This window comes from Lissotriton helveticus, chromosome 9, assembly GCF_964261635.1.
Source record: "Lissotriton helveticus chromosome 9, aLisHel1.1, whole genome shotgun sequence".
Taxonomy (NCBI): domain Eukaryota; kingdom Metazoa; phylum Chordata; class Amphibia; order Caudata; family Salamandridae; genus Lissotriton; species Lissotriton helveticus.
Window position 1 is genome coordinate 493,845,122 of NC_136070.1, and position 20,081 is coordinate 493,865,202.

At 42.7% G+C, this 20,081-nt stretch overlaps 1 protein-coding gene across 5 annotated transcripts in view; it reads right to left on the reverse strand.

Moving 5' to 3' along the window:
• The window catches only part of SYT16 (synaptotagmin 16), a 690,595-nt gene that overhangs the window by 47,940 nt on the left and 622,574 nt on the right, over positions 1-20,081 (reverse strand). For all 5 annotated transcript variants that reach the window (XM_078660330.1, XM_078660327.1, XM_078660329.1 and 2 more), the window contains 2 exons: positions 17,645-18,088; positions 4,136-4,325 (listed from right to left, as the gene is read on the reverse strand). In XM_078660330.1, the coding sequence (XP_078516456.1) occupies positions 4,136-4,325; positions 17,645-18,088 (634 nt within the window). The remainder of the gene's footprint in view (positions 1-4,135; positions 4,326-17,644; positions 18,089-20,081) is intronic.

Consider the following 20,081-nt stretch of genomic DNA (forward strand, 5'->3'; position numbering starts at 1 on the left):
TGCCTATGTGAATGCTGGCTCCGCCCCCCTGTGGTGTGTCTGATAACTAGCCCCCACCTGACAAAGGGGAAGAGGAGTCTTGTCAACAAAGTGCTTTAAAACCCCCAGAACCAGTTTAGGCTGGTTCTGTTAAGCCCTGGCCCAGGCAGACAAAGCAAATATGGTGTATAAATATTGGGGCTGTGACCCCATGAAAGGGTTGTGCTTGTTGTGCTTCCTGGTGACTTGTGGCTGCTGGGCCCCAGGAGGAACCACCATGAGGGACTGCCTCCCTGCTGGAGGGCAGTGTGAGTTGGCCTGCCTTGGCCCAGCCTTTGCCCTGGACCTTTTGGGGGTTTAGCGCCTCGTGAGCTCTAAATCTTTAACTCCAAGAGTGTGGTGTGCTCTGCAGCGCTGGGCTGCGAAGGATTTGGAGAGAATCCCGGCGTAGGGATTCCCCCGTGCAGCTGGAGGAGAAGTGGGAGCCCACCCCGCATGTTGGTGCCATTATTTGGGAGTGGGTGCTCACCCTGCATTTGTGTGTTTAAATGGTGGGAGCCCACCCTGCATTGTGCACTTCTTGAGAGATGGGAGCCTACCCCGCACTGTAGTACCGGGAGAGAGAACCGCTGCAGCAAGGAAGTCAGGCCTCTTGCCTGGTTGTGGGAAGGCACCTTGGGGCCACACAGGCTCCAAGGAAACAGGAAGCCAGGCGGCTGTTTCCTGGCCGTGGGTGGGACAACGGAGGAGAGCTCCGCGTATTAAATGGTTTTGAGGACGGCTGACAGGAAAGGTCGAGCCAGAGCCTTGCGGGTTCTCTTGTCAACCAGAGAGACCGTGCCGCACCAAAAAAAAGAGAGCAGCCGCTGAGGCCAGTGCAGCCCCGCCCGAATCCGTGGTGCGCGAAGCTGCACCAGCATTGCTAGGCAACCTGCGTGGCTGCCAGGAGTCGCTGACATCACCGCCAGTAGTCCGCCAAGCTGCACATGGCAGTCAGGACATCTTCAACCACACAGAGGAAAGAGAGGATGGCAAGACTTTGCTCTGTGCCTCATCACGTGGGAGGTCCCGGCAGGCCCAAGGCCAGTGGGTGAGTGTCTATGTCTCACTTGGCAATCCGGGAAGAGCCGGCTGGAGGGGAATCAATATCCCCATTTTCTGTGCCAAGGCAGCAGCCCGCAGGGTAGTGGGCGGTCGCTTTAGGGGCCATCAGAAAACCTCACTTGGGTGCGGTGGGAGCACCAAGGTTATCCCTACATTTGTCCCCATAGGTGCAGCTGTGCCGCATGGTCGCAGGCAGCTGCACGCTTCCCAATCTTGGGGGCAATAATTGGCCTAAGGGGGCACTGCAGGACGAGACCAGGAAGGGGCCCGCTTGGAAATAGGCCGACCTGGTGGCAGGAGGTGATCAGGAGATATACCCTGCAATAGGCGTTTTAGAGCACCCTACTGCTGATCCTGTTTTGGGCAATTTGCCTTCTAGGCAAGCCCTGATTTTCTGGACAATGGGCATTTGGGCCCCAGAGAAGGCCAGTTGGCCTGGGTCATTTTGAGTACCTGATGTACTAGTAGGGTGCAAGTCCCTAACGTGAGGCATACTGTGTTCATGCCTAATTATGATGTATGGATAATGTCTTATGCTATGTTGATACTGTGTGACCTCTGAGTAGGGGTATGGTGACCTGCTGGTACTAATGCATGATATGTTTTATGCATAATATGCCGATGCTAAGTGTACCTATACCAGTAGTTACTGGTTGTTCTCACAAAGTATGATGGAAGCCAAATGTGATTTATGCCCATGGTCTTTATGCTAATGTGATATAATGCTGAGGTCAATATTTTACCAGTAGCCCGAAACCGGTCCTAGGAGGCTTGATTCCAGTTCAGGGAGGACTTGGCCTGGCAGTTCGGGCTGGACTGTTCCCATTGGGCGCAGGGTCAAGACTGATTTGCATATGGCTGGGTCCAAACTGGAAAGGCATGGTGAGCAAAAAAAAAAAACGATGGATTTAGGCATTGTTCTGCATTCGCACCATCAATTGTTCTTTTTACATTTGTCATCCCGAGCGGGACGGGTATGCCCAGATGTGGGTCCCATGCTCTCCATGCAACTGGAATCAAGCTATCCTGTCTGATGAAGGCTGAAAGCCCGAAACCGGTCCTAAGATGATTGTTTCCAGTCCATCATTTGTTCTTTTTACAATTAAGAGTACAGCAGGATATAGCTTGATTTAATATTAAAGGTTTCATTTATTGGATTATATGTAGGATGTAGAACTAATGTATCTTAAAGAGAAAATGTTAAGTTAGCGTGATAGTGGACCTTAAGCTTACAGTCGAGATAGTTAATACTAAAGGGAAAGTTGTTTTTCTACATATTTTTCTACTTTGCAGGTGCAGACCAAAGGCATCCGTTAGTTAGAGAAAGGTACATTGTATTTCAAAGATTGTGAGGAGAGGAAGAGTTGGTGAGGTAGAATAATTTAAATTGAAAAACAATGGGAGTGATACCCGTTGGTCCGATCAGATGAAAAAAGGAGCCCATGAATGCTTTGGAAGCAGAGATTGGAATACTGGGGTAGTATTCAACGTGCCAAGTACTTTCTGGAAATTGAAAAACTTATTATGATTAAGACTCCTGTTTTCCATTTTTACACATAATACAGACAGAAAACAATGTGTTTTCTGTCTGCATTTATTTTTAAAAGTGGATAAATACAGAACATTGTGCTCTTTTAAGTGGCGCTCCATGTTGCCTTTCATGGATTGCAGCCCAGCAGCTTAGCAGATGGACAGCATGGGAAATTAAAAACAGGATGAAATTTCTTTAAATAATGGCATATGTCAACATACATTTGTGGTAAAATACTAATATTTAGTAAATGTATTGTTACGTAAAGATTCGCAGCTTAAATAGCTTAATCATGACAGACATCAAAGAATGAGTGCCTCTATCAGTTAAATAAATATAAAAATGTACAGTTTTACAACATCATATATAAACAAAACCTAACATAAATAGGAAAAATACAGATGAAATGGCCCAAAAATAAATATGGATAAATACAAACGGAAATGTAAAAGAAACATAAAACCGGGAGCCCTAATTATGATGTAGATGAGGTCCTGTTTTTCTGGAATGTTCTTTGCATATTTTAATTAGTGAACCCACCTTGGTTTAGTCAGATTCCCTTTAGACTTGGAGAGGTACAGACCTCTCTTGACATCTCTGTTTTGTGGCTTTACCCTATACTTGACTCTTTGCCTATAAAATGTCTAGAGAGGTTTTGATGCTGTCACCATACTTGCTTCCTAGACTTAATAGGGGTTTCCCTATCTCTAGGTTAGTGTTGGGTTATTAGATGCTGCAAATCTTTTCCGTGTATGGGGAGAAGGATCAGAATTATTCGTCTATCCATCAAGTTCCTTTTCTCATATTTTGTTTTGCCGTAACCAAGATTGTAGTATGTTCTTTGTTGTTGAGGTCCAATATTGTTAGACAATCTGGTCTACCTTTGATAATTCTTTACTTTTACAGTATGTTCTTGAGAGTGATTTGTAACATTTTGGCTTTGAGTGTGTCATACATCTTTAATTACAGGTTACTGAATCCGACCTTTATTGTGTGGTCCAAATGATCACACTGTACTTCAAGATTTTAATTTTCAATAACCTGTCTTCCTCTCAGGCAACTACAAAGAACTGTTGACCAGAGTGAAACTGGAAGACGCGTCCCTGAGAGTTCTGAATATGCAACTACCTTTTGATATTTTGCCCCTCGATAATCTGACCAAGACATTCTTGTATGGCGATATTCTTCACATCGATATTCAGAATAGCGCGTAACTATGAATTTATATCAGGGCTGTTCAAAATAAATTAGGATTTAACCATGTTTAGTCAATATCTTAGCTAAACCATAGAAGGAACTGAAAAAATAAACTGAGAGTTCAAGCAAAAAAATCTACTTAGATGATTTATAGTGTGGAAAGGCTAATAAAATGAATGTGACTGTACTAATTTAAAACTCCTATTTACAACACAAATTGTATATATTCTACCTATAATTTCTGCATAATGTATTTTTCCTTAAGTTCAAAAGACAGCCTGAACATTCTGCCACAGCATTGTCATTAGCACATAGGTTACTTACCAGGCGGTCGATTAATAGCAAGGTTTCTGAAATGACTTCCTTTGATGATTTCTACAGACATTCTTCCTGTTGTGGCATTGTAAGACAAACCCACCAGAAGCTCTGGTATGCCTCCATGGGACAAAGACTGAGAAGATGAGGCACTGTCACTCTGAGAGATGGGGGACATGCTCATTTGTGAATCTCCGCTCTGTGTGGGGCCAAAAAAGAGAAATTAGAGGGAGTTAGATGCACATAATTAAGCAATTTATGCAATATTGCTCACACTGCTTCAAATGATGCTTTATTTATGATGACCACAACAGAACGGGTTTAACAAATGTACTTTTACATTCGGGAATTTGAGCAGCATTCTGAGTGCCCTGGAGTTGTATCTGGTAACTCTGCTCCCAAACCCTCAAGACTTACCGAAAAGAGGGCAACAGTAAATTCGAGGTCAAAGTTGCAGGGTAGCATAGATGGAACACCATGGTCCCTTGACAAACAAGTAGTTACTGGGGTGTAATTGGCATCTACTTCTGATTGCCCTGTTTTTTGTCTTCCTTTAGATCTTGTTTTGTTTTTAAAATGTGCTTCTTTTGTATGAAAGACACTAAATCCACAAATAATTGTGGATAGTTTATTAATAAAAGCCATGATAACTCCTGTTACTTGCCTCAATTGATTTAAAAGGCTACTTGTAAAGAGGGCATGCGTAGCACAAAAGCATTGCACATTCTGTAACTAGTTCATTTATTATTTTAATCAACAACCAATAAACTATAAATCAGTTACAAAAGAACAAAATTAAGAAAGTCAGATCTAGAGACCAAGAGTTATTGGAAAAACAAAAACTGTTACATAGTTACAATGGGAAGCTAGTCTATGGGTGGATTATGGTAGACTGTGACTGAGGAACACTTTGTGGACACCCATGATCAGTGAGGTAAGAGTTGGTTGGAGTCTTGACCTAAAAATGTACCATTACACTTAAAATGTTTCAGAAGTTTCAGAGTTTAGTTTGTCACATCTGCAACAGTTTGTAAGACCTTCTCCTTGATTGACACTAATCCAGGGTTCTCTTATCACTACAGAGCAGCAATTTGCATAACACCACTCAAAATACCTCCCTTGTAAAGCCCAGTGGTCATCACGAACAGATCTCCTAGAAGCAGTGCCGCTGTCAAGTTATTTTATGTTCAGCAGAGAAAAGGTGGCCATTGTAGCAATAAAGCAGTGAGCTAGGCCTACACAGACAAAACATATAAAATGTTCTGATCAGAGCAAACATAGCATAGTAGACACATATCACATTTGATGATGTCATTAATTACACAATTACATCGCATCATTTACAGTCTCAACTGGGCAATCAAATAATTTATATACTATGGATCTCAATCACCTCACACCATAAAGCACATTCTAGTGAGCCCATTTCATATGACATTGTATTAGGGCGACCACAGCTATTGTATGCACATCTCTTGGCTGACACACACCTGTCCACTCACAGTGGAGCAAATGTGGCTATGTCAAGCTCTGGTACCTTCCCCACATACCTAACTTCACTGTCCTGTCTGCCTTTTGCATAGAGGTTCCCAAAACAATACTAAGCTGGGAGATGACTTAATTACTGAACAGCGGCCCTCCGCACATTGCCAGATAACATGAACAAAAGAGCCGCCCTGTCACAACTTCTTAAGCACAAATTATCTCCAGTCAGCCACATTTTCATCAGCCAACTTTTGGGGTGGTACTCTATATGTAAAATGTAAATTTGTACCAAACTAAAGCAAGTCTGAATGAGCATCTCCAGGGGTTACATCTTGGCCTCATCGCATTCATCATCTTTTATGTGATCAATGTCAATCTCCCAGCAGTGACATGTCTTAAACAGATGCCATGGGTTGTTGTTCCTTTTTTCCAGGTATGAAGGGGAGCAGTAGAAAAAGTGGAGCAATATATCCATTATGGAGAACCAGAAAGTTCAGATCTAATGCATCTTATGAAGATGCCTGTAAACAGAGGTTTTGTTCAGACCTGCTCTAATACACTTTTGCGCCTAAGACCAAATGCGCTTTTCTCCATGAGTGAACTTCCTCCTGCTGGTCAGCTTTGGGTATCACACATAAGACTCTGCTCCATTTTCTCATGTGCAGCTCCTCGATCAAAGCGGTGCTCATAAAATTCTATGTAACATGAATTGACTTATTTTTTCTCTTAAGTAAATAAAAGTCAATTTTAGTTATTTTTCAAATTCTAATATCTGGATTAAATAGTAAAACATGTTGGTGTTGTTTTAGTATATAACTCCAATCACTTCTGAAGGGAACACCTGTCGTCAGCCTTTTATAGAATATTTGCCCTATTATTATTAAAGCAAACCACTGTTCCCTTAAAAGTCTGTTTGGTATGAATCAGATTTTTGTCTGCCATTGTATAACTACCTAACAAAATACCTTTACATTCATATTGCTACCACTATCTTGCATTTAGCGAGAATATCTCAATCAATCATATGGTACTTTTATAGCACAGCTTATCACCAGTGATGGTATCCAGGCACTGAGCTGTGGGTTTCAGTCGAAGAGCCAGGTCTTGAGCTTCTTCTTGAAGTCTGTCAGTACAGGTGATGCTTTGGAAGTGGTGGGAAGGGCATTTGGGGACTTAGCAGTGAGGTGGGAGAAAGAGCGTCTTCCAGAGCACTAGCAGGGGATGCATGCAGTATGGGTGAGGGTGAGGTGGGCAGAGAAGAGGTTTATGGATAGATGGCGGAAGTTCAAACGGTGGTTCATATGTGCAGGTCCTTGTTCGTGGAGGGCTTTGTAGGCTTGGGTCAGTTGCTTGAACTGGCATCTCTTCTGGTGGGGAGCCAGTGGAGGTCTCTAAGGTGCTGGGTGATGTAGGTCCTATTGGGAACGTTGAGGATCGGACTGCTGCTGTGTTCTGCATCAATCAGAATCTTAATCACTGCTGCGTTTTCCTGAGGGAATTCCGTACCCAAAGTGCACTACAATGAATATGTTTAAGAGTTGTATGTGTTCTTTTCTGAATTCTATTGTGTAATGGTCATCACAATGTCATCTGGTTCATTTGGTTATGATTCATGTTTATTCAAGTCAATTCTTCATGTGAATAGTGTTTAAATATCACACTACTTCAGGCCATCATTATATAATTTCCTACAAATCCCAACGCATTTAGGGACTGGCCCTTCATCAGGAGTATGATTCCTATAATGCAAACAAAATCAATATTTCAAACTAACCAATGTTGGATTTCCTATATGAACACAGGATCAGGAAGTGCATAAACATAACTTCTGGTACATACTCAAAGGCATGCTCTGTACTATGTTTACCTCTGGGTGAACAGAAATATAAACTAATTATGACATACTTAAAACATCAGTGAGTGATAGTGAAGTTATAAAAATCAAGACTAAAAGGTGTACTTCATGTGTGCCATTAACGGAAAATCACCGTGATTTAACATAGCTCGCTTGAAATTATCAACCTTCAGAATTCGCTGTGATCCATTTGCTCACAATTATAGTGTATACCTACAGTGAGAGTACAACTGTGAAATTGTATATTACAACGTGTAACACATGCATACCGTTCACAAAATGTTGCTGCATGTTAATGTGGCTTACATGCAATCACCAAACGTCAGATACCAAAATTGTGCATGCCTTATTTACCGTACACTGTCCACACAGGTTCCACGTTGGAGTGAAATGCCTTCTAGCGAAGTGCAACGTGCAACTGAAAGTGCGTATAGAAATAGATAATGGAAAAGTAAAACTTTGAAGTCAAAAGAAACCGCGGGATGTAAAAGGCTAGGCACCATGTTGAGAAGGTTAAAGAGTGGTGAAAATAGGCTCGGCAATATGAAACAAGCAGAGAAACTATGGTTAACCATGTTAAAAGAAAACAAGCATTCGATTATAAACAACTTAAGAGGCACAAGTAAAACATGCAAGTCAAGCTTATGAGTTGCAACTCAAGTTCAACTGTTCATTTAAACTAAGCATGGGCGGATTTTGCGGATCCACGAATTTGCGGATTCACGGATCGTGGATCCGCAAAATCCGCGGATTTTGCGGATCGGCGGATTTGGGGGCGGGGCTTCCTCGAGTGTGTGGGCGGGGCCAAACGGACGGGGCTTCCATGCGAGCGCACATGCCTCTTGTGTGTATACAAAAGGTCAGAGACCGATCAGAGCAGCAGATTAAGAGACAGAAGCCCCTGGTCACAGGAACAGCACGGGGATTGCGCACGTGAAAGCCAAAGATGCAAATGCCTCTGGCCAGCATCACAGCGGATTTCCGATGGTATATTTGGGAAGAAGGCACATCTGCCCAGCCTCCCAACGCTCACGATTTTTTTTGGGCTGATGAATGAGTCACTGCATTTGCGCTTCAACTAGTTCCAGCGACCAAGTGTGTGTTACTACTATGCAATCGCGCCGAAGTGCGCAGGGGTCCCTTGAGTGAAATGTCCATCATAGTGGGTAAATGGCGGGAAGACGGGCGGGTGCACACCTCGAGTGTGTGGGCGGGGCCAAACGGACGGGGCTTCCATGCGAGCGCACATGCCCCTTGTGTGTATACAAAAGGTCAGAGACCGATCAGAGCAGCAGATTAAGAGACAGAAGCCCCTGGTCACAGGAACAGCAGGGGGATTGCGCACGTGAAAGCCAAAGATGCAAATGCCTCTGGCCAGCATCACAGCGGATTTCCCATGGTATATTTGGGAACAAGGCACACCTGCCCAGCCTCCACAACGCTCACGATTATTTTTGGGCTAATGAATGAGTCACTGAATTTAAGCTTCAACTAGGGCACATATTTATTCAAGAAGACACACCATGTAAATAATTTACGATGGCGCCGGCAAGCTGCCAGCGCCATCCTGCAAAAGTTACTTAATTAGCTTCAACAGGAAGCTCCAACTGATAAAATAAAGCAGGCGCTCGAGCCCCTGCTTTATCTTATCTGTTAGAGCTTCCTGTCGAAGCTAATTAAGTAACCATTTGAGGATGGCGCTGGCAGCTTGCCGGCGCCATCGTAAATTATGTTAGGCTTGAACTTTTGACCGCAAAATCCGCTCCGATCGCGGATTGCGGATTCTCGGTAAATTCGCGAGAGTTCGCGGATCGCGGATTTACCGAAAATCCGCAAAATCCGCGATCGGAGCGGATTTTGCGCTCATGCTTAATTTAAACCTTTGGGGCTGATAGAGTCCAGTTTCTTCATCCAGATGTTTTTGCTTTGAGGTAGGTGCCGTCACAGGTAGGTACTGTTTCCAGTAACAGGAATCTAAGCTGGCTCACATTGCGTTAATGTGTATTAAAGTGTACAGCAATGGTTGAGTTCTCATTTTTTATGCAGATGCTTCGTTTATGTTCAGTTAATCTGGTTTTCATTTTTCTTTCCGTTTTGCCAACATATGCTGATCCACACGGACACTTAAATAGGTAGACAACATTTGTAGAATCGCAAGTAGCCATTTGATGGGGGATGTACGTTGTTACAACGCATGTTGTAACAATGCATGCCTTTACCACGCAAGTCTTACAACGCAAGTCGTTACAACGACTTGCGCTGTAGGGCGTGGATTTAGGAATCTTATAATTTTATATTCCAACACCAGTCCCCGTAACAGTAGGGAAGGTGTTGGAATCTAAAATTGCAAGATTCCTTATCCCACAGCGCCATCCAGCGCAAGTCGTAGTAACGACTTGCGTTGTAATAGCTGCGGGGTAAAGGCTCTGCGGTGTAAAAACCGCGTCGTAAACGATGTTCCCCTTTGATGGGAGTTCCAGAGGATTTATGATAGTAGTACTCTTTATATTATTACGGCTGCTACAATTCAAACATGGTGTTGTCCCTCTGAATGTTTGGTGCGCCTTAGGAGTGACAGATTTTCCTAAGAGCTCCTTCAAGTTGTTGGTCCTCTGGTATGCAAATAATGGTGAGAGATTAAAAGTTCCCTTACACTCTTCCTTGGTTTGTAACATAGGCCAATGTTTTAATACAATGCTTCTGATTTTATTGCATCAGGTGGATTATTTTGACACAAACACAGATCTTTTGGTGGTCCTTAGAGGTTTCTCCCTCTTTGGAGTCTGTTCTTTCGACAGCAGTTTAAATGATGTTGTTGGGGTATCCTATTTGTTTGAACTTTCAGATTACAATTTAAGTATTTTTGTGTAAACGTCTTCATTATGATTCTCAAATGTTAAGAGTAAGGCAGATGACGTTTTTATGCGATTTGATGAAAGCTGTTGTAATGTAACAAATCGTTCTGTTAGTTGGTTTGATGAAGACATTAGTGTCTAAAGTTCGACCTCAAACTATCACTTCCACATCTAACAAGGTTATTTGATTTTTACTGATGGTGTTAGTGAAGCATTATCTCCCCAGCCAATATGGAACCGTCGCCTCACCTCTCCTGCCAGTAAGGAACGGATGCATCCCCTTTCCTGCCTAGCAGTAAAAAACCACTGCCTCACCTCCCATGTAGCAATAAGGAACCAATGCATCACCTCCCCTGCATAGTAAGGAACCAATGCCTCAACTCCCCTGCATCAGGCCTTGTCTTTGATTTTTCACACATTAAATGTACTTTGTCCTAAAGGAACACATACATTGGTTTTGATGGACTAAACTTGCTTAATCACTTAAAAGTGATATTTTGACTTGTGTATGTTGGACTTTTGTCATTTTGGTCTTGTTTTATTCAGATACATATTGGCTATTTTTCCGATCTGGTTTGTACTCTGTTTGTAGTGTTTTCACTCTGTTACTGTGTGTGTGTGTGTGTGTATATACAAATACTTTACACATTGTCTCTGAGGTAAGCCTCACTGCTTGTGCCAAGCTTCCAATGGGGTGAGCATGGGTTATCTTAGCTGTGTGACTACCTCACCCTGACTAAAGTGAGGATTCTTAGTTGGACAGGGTGAAAACCACTGCCAACTAGAGACCCAATTTCTTACATTGGTGATCAGCGGTGAGGATAGGACTTGTATTTGTACATTGCATACAATGATTGTGTACACCTCTTCCATATCGAAGACCATTACAACCCAACAAACTGGTTTGATTTTTCTCTTCTTTGAAACTCGAGTTTGATCCACAATCATGTTTCAGGCTGGTGAGCCATAAGTTGGAGCTGCAGATTTGGTGTTTGAGCAGGAGAGCTTGGAGGCCCATACGCTGCCTCAGCTCAAAAAGTTCTGCAAGGAGCTAAAATGTCCTATTAGGGGCCTCACTAAAAAGGAAGAGCTGAAAAAAGGCACTCAGGGCCTAGTTGGCAGTAATAGAGGCTGGTGAGCGCACAGAGTATTGGAATGATAGTGTGGATTTGCAGGCGCATAGCCTGCATGGGGATTTTGTGGCTCATGGTCCGCCTGAGAGGAAGCACCTTCTAGGGCAAGCAGCAGTGTTTCTTCAAGAGGTCTGTCCCCAGAGGAGCTGGAGGACAGGTGGGAGGCGAGGAAGCATCAGATGGAGCAGTAAAAGCTCAAGATGGATGATATGAGGGAGCTCCAGTTGGAACTATCCAAAGTCAACAGAGAGGCAGAAAATGATAAGTTGGCCACAGAGGAGAGAAAGATTATGCTAGCCAAGAGCTGAGCTTGAAGCAGCTAGACTTGAAGGCCAGGTCAAGCACAGATGGTGGAAGCAATTCTAAAGTGTAGTCTGATTTTAAATTGCACACACCAAATAACCTAAGGAAAGAGTATACCAAGGAAGAAGACATACATTGGTGGTTTCAGGGTTATGAGTCAGCTCTCTGCGATCACCGATCCCTGAGAGAAATTGGAGGGCAGGTCTGTGGAACTACTTTACAGTGGAAGGGAGGGATACATTGTTGGCACTAGGGCCCACAAGTGAGCTTACCTACCCAGCCGTGAAGGATTCCCTGATCATTAGGTATGGTCTTACCCAAGAGAGACACCATGACAAGTTTAGGAAGAGAACCAAGCTTGAATCCCACACCTGGCTTGAGTATGTTGATACTTTTTGCAGAGCATTGGATGGGTGGGTGAAGGGCAGTCAGGTAACAGATTACCAGGGGTCATGCAATTTGTTTGTGTGGGAGCACTTGTCTAGTCTATGTTTTACAGAGCTGTGCCAGCACTTGCTGGACAGTAAGCTTACCAGCCGCGGCCGTTAGTGGGAGTACCGGCCGGGCGGTGACGTGGGGAGGGGCAGGGTGGGGGTAGTAATGTATGGATTATGGAGTTTAACAGGTAAGTAAACATATAAATAAATAAAACGAATTTCGTTGCGTGCACTGCATCTTATTTGGTGATGCAGTGCACGCAACAATTTTTTTAAATTTATGTATATGTTTACTTACCTGTTAAACTCCGTAATCCATACATTATTACCCCCACCCTGCCCCTCCCCCTCCCCACTTCACCGCCCGGCTGGTACTCCCACTACCGGCCGAGGCTGAAGCTTACTGACCCCAGAAAGCATGCTCAGAAGGCATACTGTTGGGTGAGTACCAGGGTCCACAAGAGGTTATATTTGGGAGACTCAGCCAAAGGTGGGCAGGGTCCCCGACAGACGAAGGAGTGGGAGGAAACAGATAAAAGTAAGGAGCTCTTTAAAGGGTCCCAAAATAGTTCCCTACCTCTGTTGAGAAAAAGAGTAGTTGGTTCCTGCCAGGAAAGCCTGGAGGGAAAAGACCCCTGAAGTGCTTTGACTGTACCCAGGAAGGACACTTTGGAGGGAGACCCAAGTGTCCCAAGCGGGCACAAGTCCCCACCATTGGGCAGTCACAGGGGAAGGCCTTTGTAGCGCTTGGAGAGTAATTGGTCCCAATTAGTGAAGGGGAGCCAGCTGGGGTTGTGATAGGATAGAGCCTGGGAAACTCTGAATTGCGATGAAATAGTGATGAACTAGAAATTTGGAGTACTCTGAGTGTTGATAAAATGCAGCTGTTAGGTATCCGTATAGCAATGAGATAGTTAAACCCCTTACTACCTCCTCACACTCACTCCAATTGCACACAGTTCTCAACCTGCACAAATTATTGATGAACCTCATGCGCTGATGTCTCTGAGCAATGACCATGCTTTATAAAATCACAAAATTAAATAAATAAATAAATTAAAATGGTCCATTGTCATCCTATCTTTACTCTATAAAGGTATGAGCTACTATGGTAAGATAAATCATTGGTGTACTGTGTAATGAGGTAGGACAGAGGCTTGGCATACTTAGTTTTGAGACAAGAAAGCAGTTTTGTGCCCTCTTAAGTAACACTGGTCAGAGTCTTTGAATACTATGTATTAGAGGCATTGTGATATAGCCTTTGGGTACATTGTTTCCTAATAAATAAGTCCTTGGGGTTCCTAAAAATACAATAGAGCCTTGTTGTATTCATTCTTTGGGTTTTCATTTTATCATCCTGTTCTTCTGGTAACTTTTTTGTAACAGTTGATAATACTTAGAAACAAGTGATTCAGCATATAAAACAGTGAATATAAACAGTAAAATATTCAGAAGCAGTCTGCATCTCCTTAAGTACCTTCCTCTGGGTGTCTGAACCCTTTTGCTATGGACTGGTTTGTAGATTTGTGATGCAATATCTCTATTAGCTGCAGAGGAGAGTTAGATAAGTTCAGTCCTTGAACACTTGATCGAAATTCCATGAAGAAAGTTCAGAAAGCTTCCAGTACAAAATCGTGAGCTTGAAAAAGATACATTTTGAAACTGTAGGAAATCAGTTTTTTCTGTGTAGTACCCACTTATTTCTTCATTTTTTGGCTAACCAGGAGTAAAGTGACGAAGCTACTATTTTAAACATGATTAAAATGGCGTATTTCTGTTTGGCATATTTAACATGCCTGTAAGCCCCTAGTATAAGTTGTAGATAATTCCCACAGGGCCTGGAACCTAAACGCCGCTTGTGGACTGCAGGACCTATTGTGCCATCCACTATAGTGGCAGCGCAATCATGGCTTCAGGCATACCTTGTATATCAACACTGCTGCATTGTAAAACCTGCAGTGTGACCTATTAAAATATCCTTTTTTAACAGATAAAGACTTCCCTTTTAAATATTAGTAAGTCACAACTTTGTAGGCTTAGTAGCCGACAAGGCAGAATGTATGGTATTAAAAAGTGGATAGGTAGAAAATTAATATTACCAAGTCCCTATAGAGAAAATGACAATGCCGTAAAAGCTGTTTCCACTGAGGCAGGCCTAAATGTATCTCAGGAAGGGGATCACCTTGAAAAATAGTTAAACAACTATTTTCTTATTGGTTAATTAAATCTAATTCAATGGAGAAGTCAGATTCAAAATAAATAATAAGGAAAAGTAACATTCAAAATGTTACCTTTTCCATGGATCACGTTCCTGACTGCAACCCTTCCTTTTCCAGCTTAAACAGGACCTTAAAAACCTACTGCACAACAAATACTTTAACTATCACCCTAACTGAGATGCTACCCTAACCTCACGTACTTTCAGACTTCACCAGGTCCAGCGGTAAATTTATTGTTTCATTGGTCCACTACGTTGTGTACTTTTTTAGCTCATGCTGTTTTCCATGTCTCCATATTGTAACTACCATGGCTGTCTAATGACTTCCTTTGTCTGTATTTATGCATGTACTTCTTTCATATGACTTAGTATTCAATGCAAAGCGCTCTAATATCTTCTGGTCTAGCTAGCGCTATGAAAAACTTATAAATAATTTGCATTAGCTCTCTGGCCTTGGAAGATGTGTGAAAGAGGTGCGAAATTCTTGTGTATCTCCAGTTTGGATGTTGAAGGACCCTGCTTTTGTCCTACCAGACTTTTGTCTCTGGGAGTTTTTTGGTTACGGTGGCTGCTTCAAACTGAATGTTAGTGTCAGATGTGGAAGGACGCTAGTGATTATCATTGCACACTCCACTACAAACCCACAACACTCAAAGCCTAAATTTAGTGAGGTTGAAGACTTTCACAAACTTGAAAATGCCTTAACACATGGCATTACGGCCCAAAGCAAACAGAAACTACTGAAAATGTTTATCCCATTGGGTAAGGAGTGGCAAGCAGCCCCCCCACCCACTAGCTGGTGCAAGGCATAATTGTGGCACCCGAAGGCACCTGGAAAGAACACTTTCTAGATAGTCAGAAAAACAAAACGAACAGGACTGGACCAGCTGTCTAGGACCTGAGAGGAGACCTGAAGGTCTGGACGTGCTCTCTCTTATATCCAGGACAAGGAAGCGGAATCCAAGAGTCTGTTGGTTGATCTACTGTGTGCACCCGTGTTAGCTCGAGGGCGCTGCTAACGGTTCATCCCAACAATTTAGGGGCCTCCTTGTCTGTGATATGCACAGACTCTCCCTAGGGTCCCACAGCTAAGAAACTGTTAATCACTTCCTGCCATTGGTCTGCCAGCAGTTTTTTGCGCATCCCCCTTAGTCCCTCTAGGCGAATGTGTGTACCCATTTCAATTACCCAGTTCATGACATAAAGATACCCACTTATTAAGTGGCGGGCCCTTCGGCGACCACCATAATGTCACATTATTAATGCCATTTTATCTTTCTCCGTACATTTTTCAGACTCTTTTTTTAAATTATGCAGTTAAACTAAATGATTTCAAACTATGTTTCAAATGTGAACTCTTAGAACTTTTTCTTCTGGACGTTCGATGTAATACTCTCTGGGCTTTTCAGCACCATGGTGAGAGTCGAATATGGTTCTACCCAACACAAGATTTTTAACGTAATGCCACCTAGAGACCATAAGGCAGCCATTATATCAAAGTAATAAAACTTAATGTATTTTTATTTTACAGAGTCACAAATAAGTGTATGATCACCAATCAAACGTTTTCGGATTTAGTATCTGTAAGCACAAATAAGGCATTTTCTCCAAAAGTTGAACTCCAAGGGACTGTTGGCAAAAATCTTGGACTGGCTGATGAACGCATGGCTTAACTTGGGCACTTACTTCCAACCTGAAAAAGATTTTTTAAGACATAAACACCTCATTGTAAAGGCCAAACAAAAAAACAAAGGAGACTCTAGCCATAATCCTACAACTGATCATCAATGCAGAGCACATCTTATGTCTGCACCGGCAAAGGGGTTTACTAGTCTGGTTTTTATTGAATCATGGCCCCTATTTAATATAATTATTTGTGTATATACAACACCAGATTTGAAAATAACACACATTCGTTTAATTAATCTATCATGTTTTTTCTGGGAAAGCTGCATACCTCGATCCGTCTCTGTGACCAGTGGTGTAAGAAACTTTTAGGGCCCCCCTCCTGCAAGAAACCTTGAACGAGCCCCTGTTCTACCCATGTCACATGTCCCTCAAGTGTACTTCAACTTGGTTGCTCGGGCAGCGGAGGTGCAATACATCAGCAGTAATTTCAGTAGTAAGTTCTAACACTGGATCAATTCATGAGTTGATGTCACGTAAAGCCAAGCTACGTGGCGTTTGATGGCCTTCTAGATATGGTGTGAGGCAACGCGGGGCAAGCGACTGCGTTGCCTCACACTGCGATGGGGAGGAGTGCCATGGGCCTTGTAAATGAGGCCCTCAGTGTCTGTTCACAACTGCATAGATTCTGTAATCTGTTTTCATGTAACACCTATGGCATTTGACACATTCTCAGATTTACAACGTTCTGTAAACCTGGGAATGCGTCAAAAGCCTATGCCCCCCAAGGGGAGGCATGAGGAGGTACAAGGAGAAATAACTTTGTTTCTCCACATTTTTCTTTTTTCTATGTGTGCTGCTTTTGGCAGCACACATAGAAGGAGGTAATCACATCCATTGATTGTTTTTGTGCAGGAAGGTATCCCTTCCTGCACAAAATAATCATTCCCACAAAACAGGCATGCTTGCGCTATGGTGCAAGGTTGCCTGCGTTGGCGCCTGGCAGCCAACGCAGGGAAAGAGGGCAAGAATGCCCTTTTCCTTTGCCATAGGGTAGCACAGCAGGAAGGCTTGCTGCAGTGCCCAATGGCACAATATTGTAAATGAGGTGCTAAAATTGTACTCAGGCATTGGCAGCTTGCATACAATATGCAGATCAAGAATACAATTAAACACATTCCACCAGAAGCAAACAGGAACGACTTTTTGTAGGCATCAGGTTAACAGATAAATAAATCACACTTTCCTCCTTGATCATTGCCACTAAAGAGGATTACTTTTGTGGTGCACGTGAACAATGTGCACTAGCAAAATGGAGTCACACAGAAGGACCCAATAGCTGGAGTAGGTTGACCCACTGCCCTATGTTGTATGTTGTGGCTGGTGGAAACAAAGTTTGAATGGCAATTTAAAAGAGCGGTGAATGACGAATACAGACCAAAAACCTCTGTATGCAAGCATATTATATATCACTTTAAAAAAAACAATAGGCCAGACCTACAAGGGAAAGCAGCAGACTGACAGTGAAAACATCCTTTAACCTATGTTTTCAAATGGAAACTGGAGAACTGACAGTTGTATATTTTAAATTTGATTCAATACTCACGCTCAAATTGATTCTGGGCTCCAGGACTAGGGTCACCTTTGTTTCTAACTCTGGATGGATTTTACCGAGATATACTATTTTCTCTCCCATCATTTTTCCGCGGTTCATTTTGGCCACAGAGTACAGGCGGAACCTAAGTGCATAGTTCCCAAGCTCTTCCGGCTCAATCTTATGAAATGTGAATTTTTCCTCGAACACCGGCTCAGCTCCCCTCTGAGTGTTTGTCTTGCACTTCTGCTTCTTGTTGGGCATAAGAACAGTGTGAACTTGCCATGCATTGACACCACTGCGGTCCTTGGCTGGAATGCCTTTGGCCTTCACAATGGTTACATACAACTTTTGGTTTTGTCCCTTGTAATCAAATACGACATCAAGGTCCCCGCATTTTGAAATGGGTTCATGAATGCCCTGCTCCGTAGGAAGTGCGTTGGCTTCACTGGGTTCCTGCAATCATCAATGGACTCGTTAATAAGACATATCTATAAAAATATTTAGCATATAAACAATACAGAACACAATGTTACAAAAGAACACAATACATTAGAAGAGGAATTACAACAGTAAGGAAAGTAATGAGCCTTAGGTTCTATGAAAAGGTCAACATGTTTCTTGCATAATGTGCTCAAACGGACATTCTTCAGGACCAGTTGTGAATGCCCTAATCTACCCTGAGGTAGGAACTGTTGTCAGAAATATGTTTTTATCCTGCTGGTGCTCAAAGTCACATCTAATTTGATAGTAAATGGTTTTATATCCAAGGACCATGGGAGCGGGTTGGTGATTTCACAATGCTTCTCTAGGTAGAGACTTCGAATTCAAGAAGTGGCTCAATGACACTCTAAGGACCTTAGAAACAGGTCTGATTCTAGAACTCCAATGGGAGAACTTTCCTTTTTCATTCAATCAATTATTCATTTGAAGAATTGCCATTGATTTGTTTGAGCATATTAGTCAAGAGACATGGTGAGTTTTTCATAGAACCTAAGGCTACTTATTTTCCTTCCAGGTTCACAGTTCTTTTAGTCAGGACATGAGTTCCCTGCAGCATTAAAGATTCAATATTAGCTAAAACCATAGCCAATTGTAATCACTCTCCCAATCTACCAAACCCTCTCCAGAACCTACAGCCTGATTCATCAAGCCGAATTGCGCTCGCAAAGGGCCAGATTCTGAGAATCTGGCCCATTGCGAGCGCAATTTTTGCATTTGGGATTCATCATCCCAAATGCAAAATTCGGTAATTGCTAATTCGCTAAATTGCGAGGAATTACATTTAAGGAATCTCTATTTGAGATTCCTTAAATGCTATTCATCAACCATTTTTAAATTGCTAATTCGCAATTTCGGGCCGCTATTTACCAAGAGGTCAGACCTCTCGGTAAATAGCAAAAACTTAGAAAAATGCTTTTAAAAGCATTTTTCTAAGTTGCATGTTGAACACACACATGTCCTTTGGACATGTGTGTGCGCAACACCTGTTTCAATTTACATTTAAGGGGTGCTACAGGGTGTCCTTTGGACACCCCTGGCACCCTTTCAATCGCTATCTTATTTGCGAGCAGCAAATTGCTAATCGCAAATAAGGAATACTCCCCATTCATTCCTATGGGCCTTTTGGCCCATAGGAATGAATGGGGAGTAATTCCTTATTTGCGATTAGCAATTTGCTACTCGCAAATAAGGAATGTGTAGGAATCGCTATTTATTTAGCAATTCCTACATGAATACCGTTTTGCGAGTCCTTAATAGCGATTCGCTATGAATTGCTATTAGGGGCTCGCAAAACGGCCCGTTGATGAATAAGGCTGTTAGTGAAGAGTGTCACTCCACTGCCCAGCCATCACCGGTCAGAGTGAGTAAAAGATCTCTAGCAAAGGCCTCATTGATGCACCTGCGCAGTGAGGAGCATGGCCCGATGATGAAGCATGCCACTTAAGCGGATGAGGTTTAGCGTATCCTATAAAGCATGGTCCCCGTCTGATATTGTTCAGCATTATCAATACAAACCTGCTCGTTGAGGTGCAAAATAGACTTTTGGTCACAGTTAAGTGACTGCTGGCTGGTTGCATAGATATATAAACATTCCAAAGTGTACCATAAATAAGCAGTTGTTAATTTGTAATACAACAGGTGCGGGCCCAAAGTTGGTCTTAGAAATCTACAGCTGGTACTAAAAAGTTCCATTATTGCTTAATACAAAAGCTGTCATCTCTTGATTCCACAAAAAGGGGGTGGTGATGGACAGAGTATCTGAGTTAATCAGAACACTCCTACCCAGTCAACAGATCAGGGCTTGATCCATCACCGTTTTTTAGCTCACTGCACCATCCCTGTTCAGAACCTGGCTATATGCAAATTAGTCTGTCCCTGGCCCAGTGCATCATGGGAACAGGGCAGACCAAACTACCAAGCCAATTCTTCACTGGAAAGGAACAAG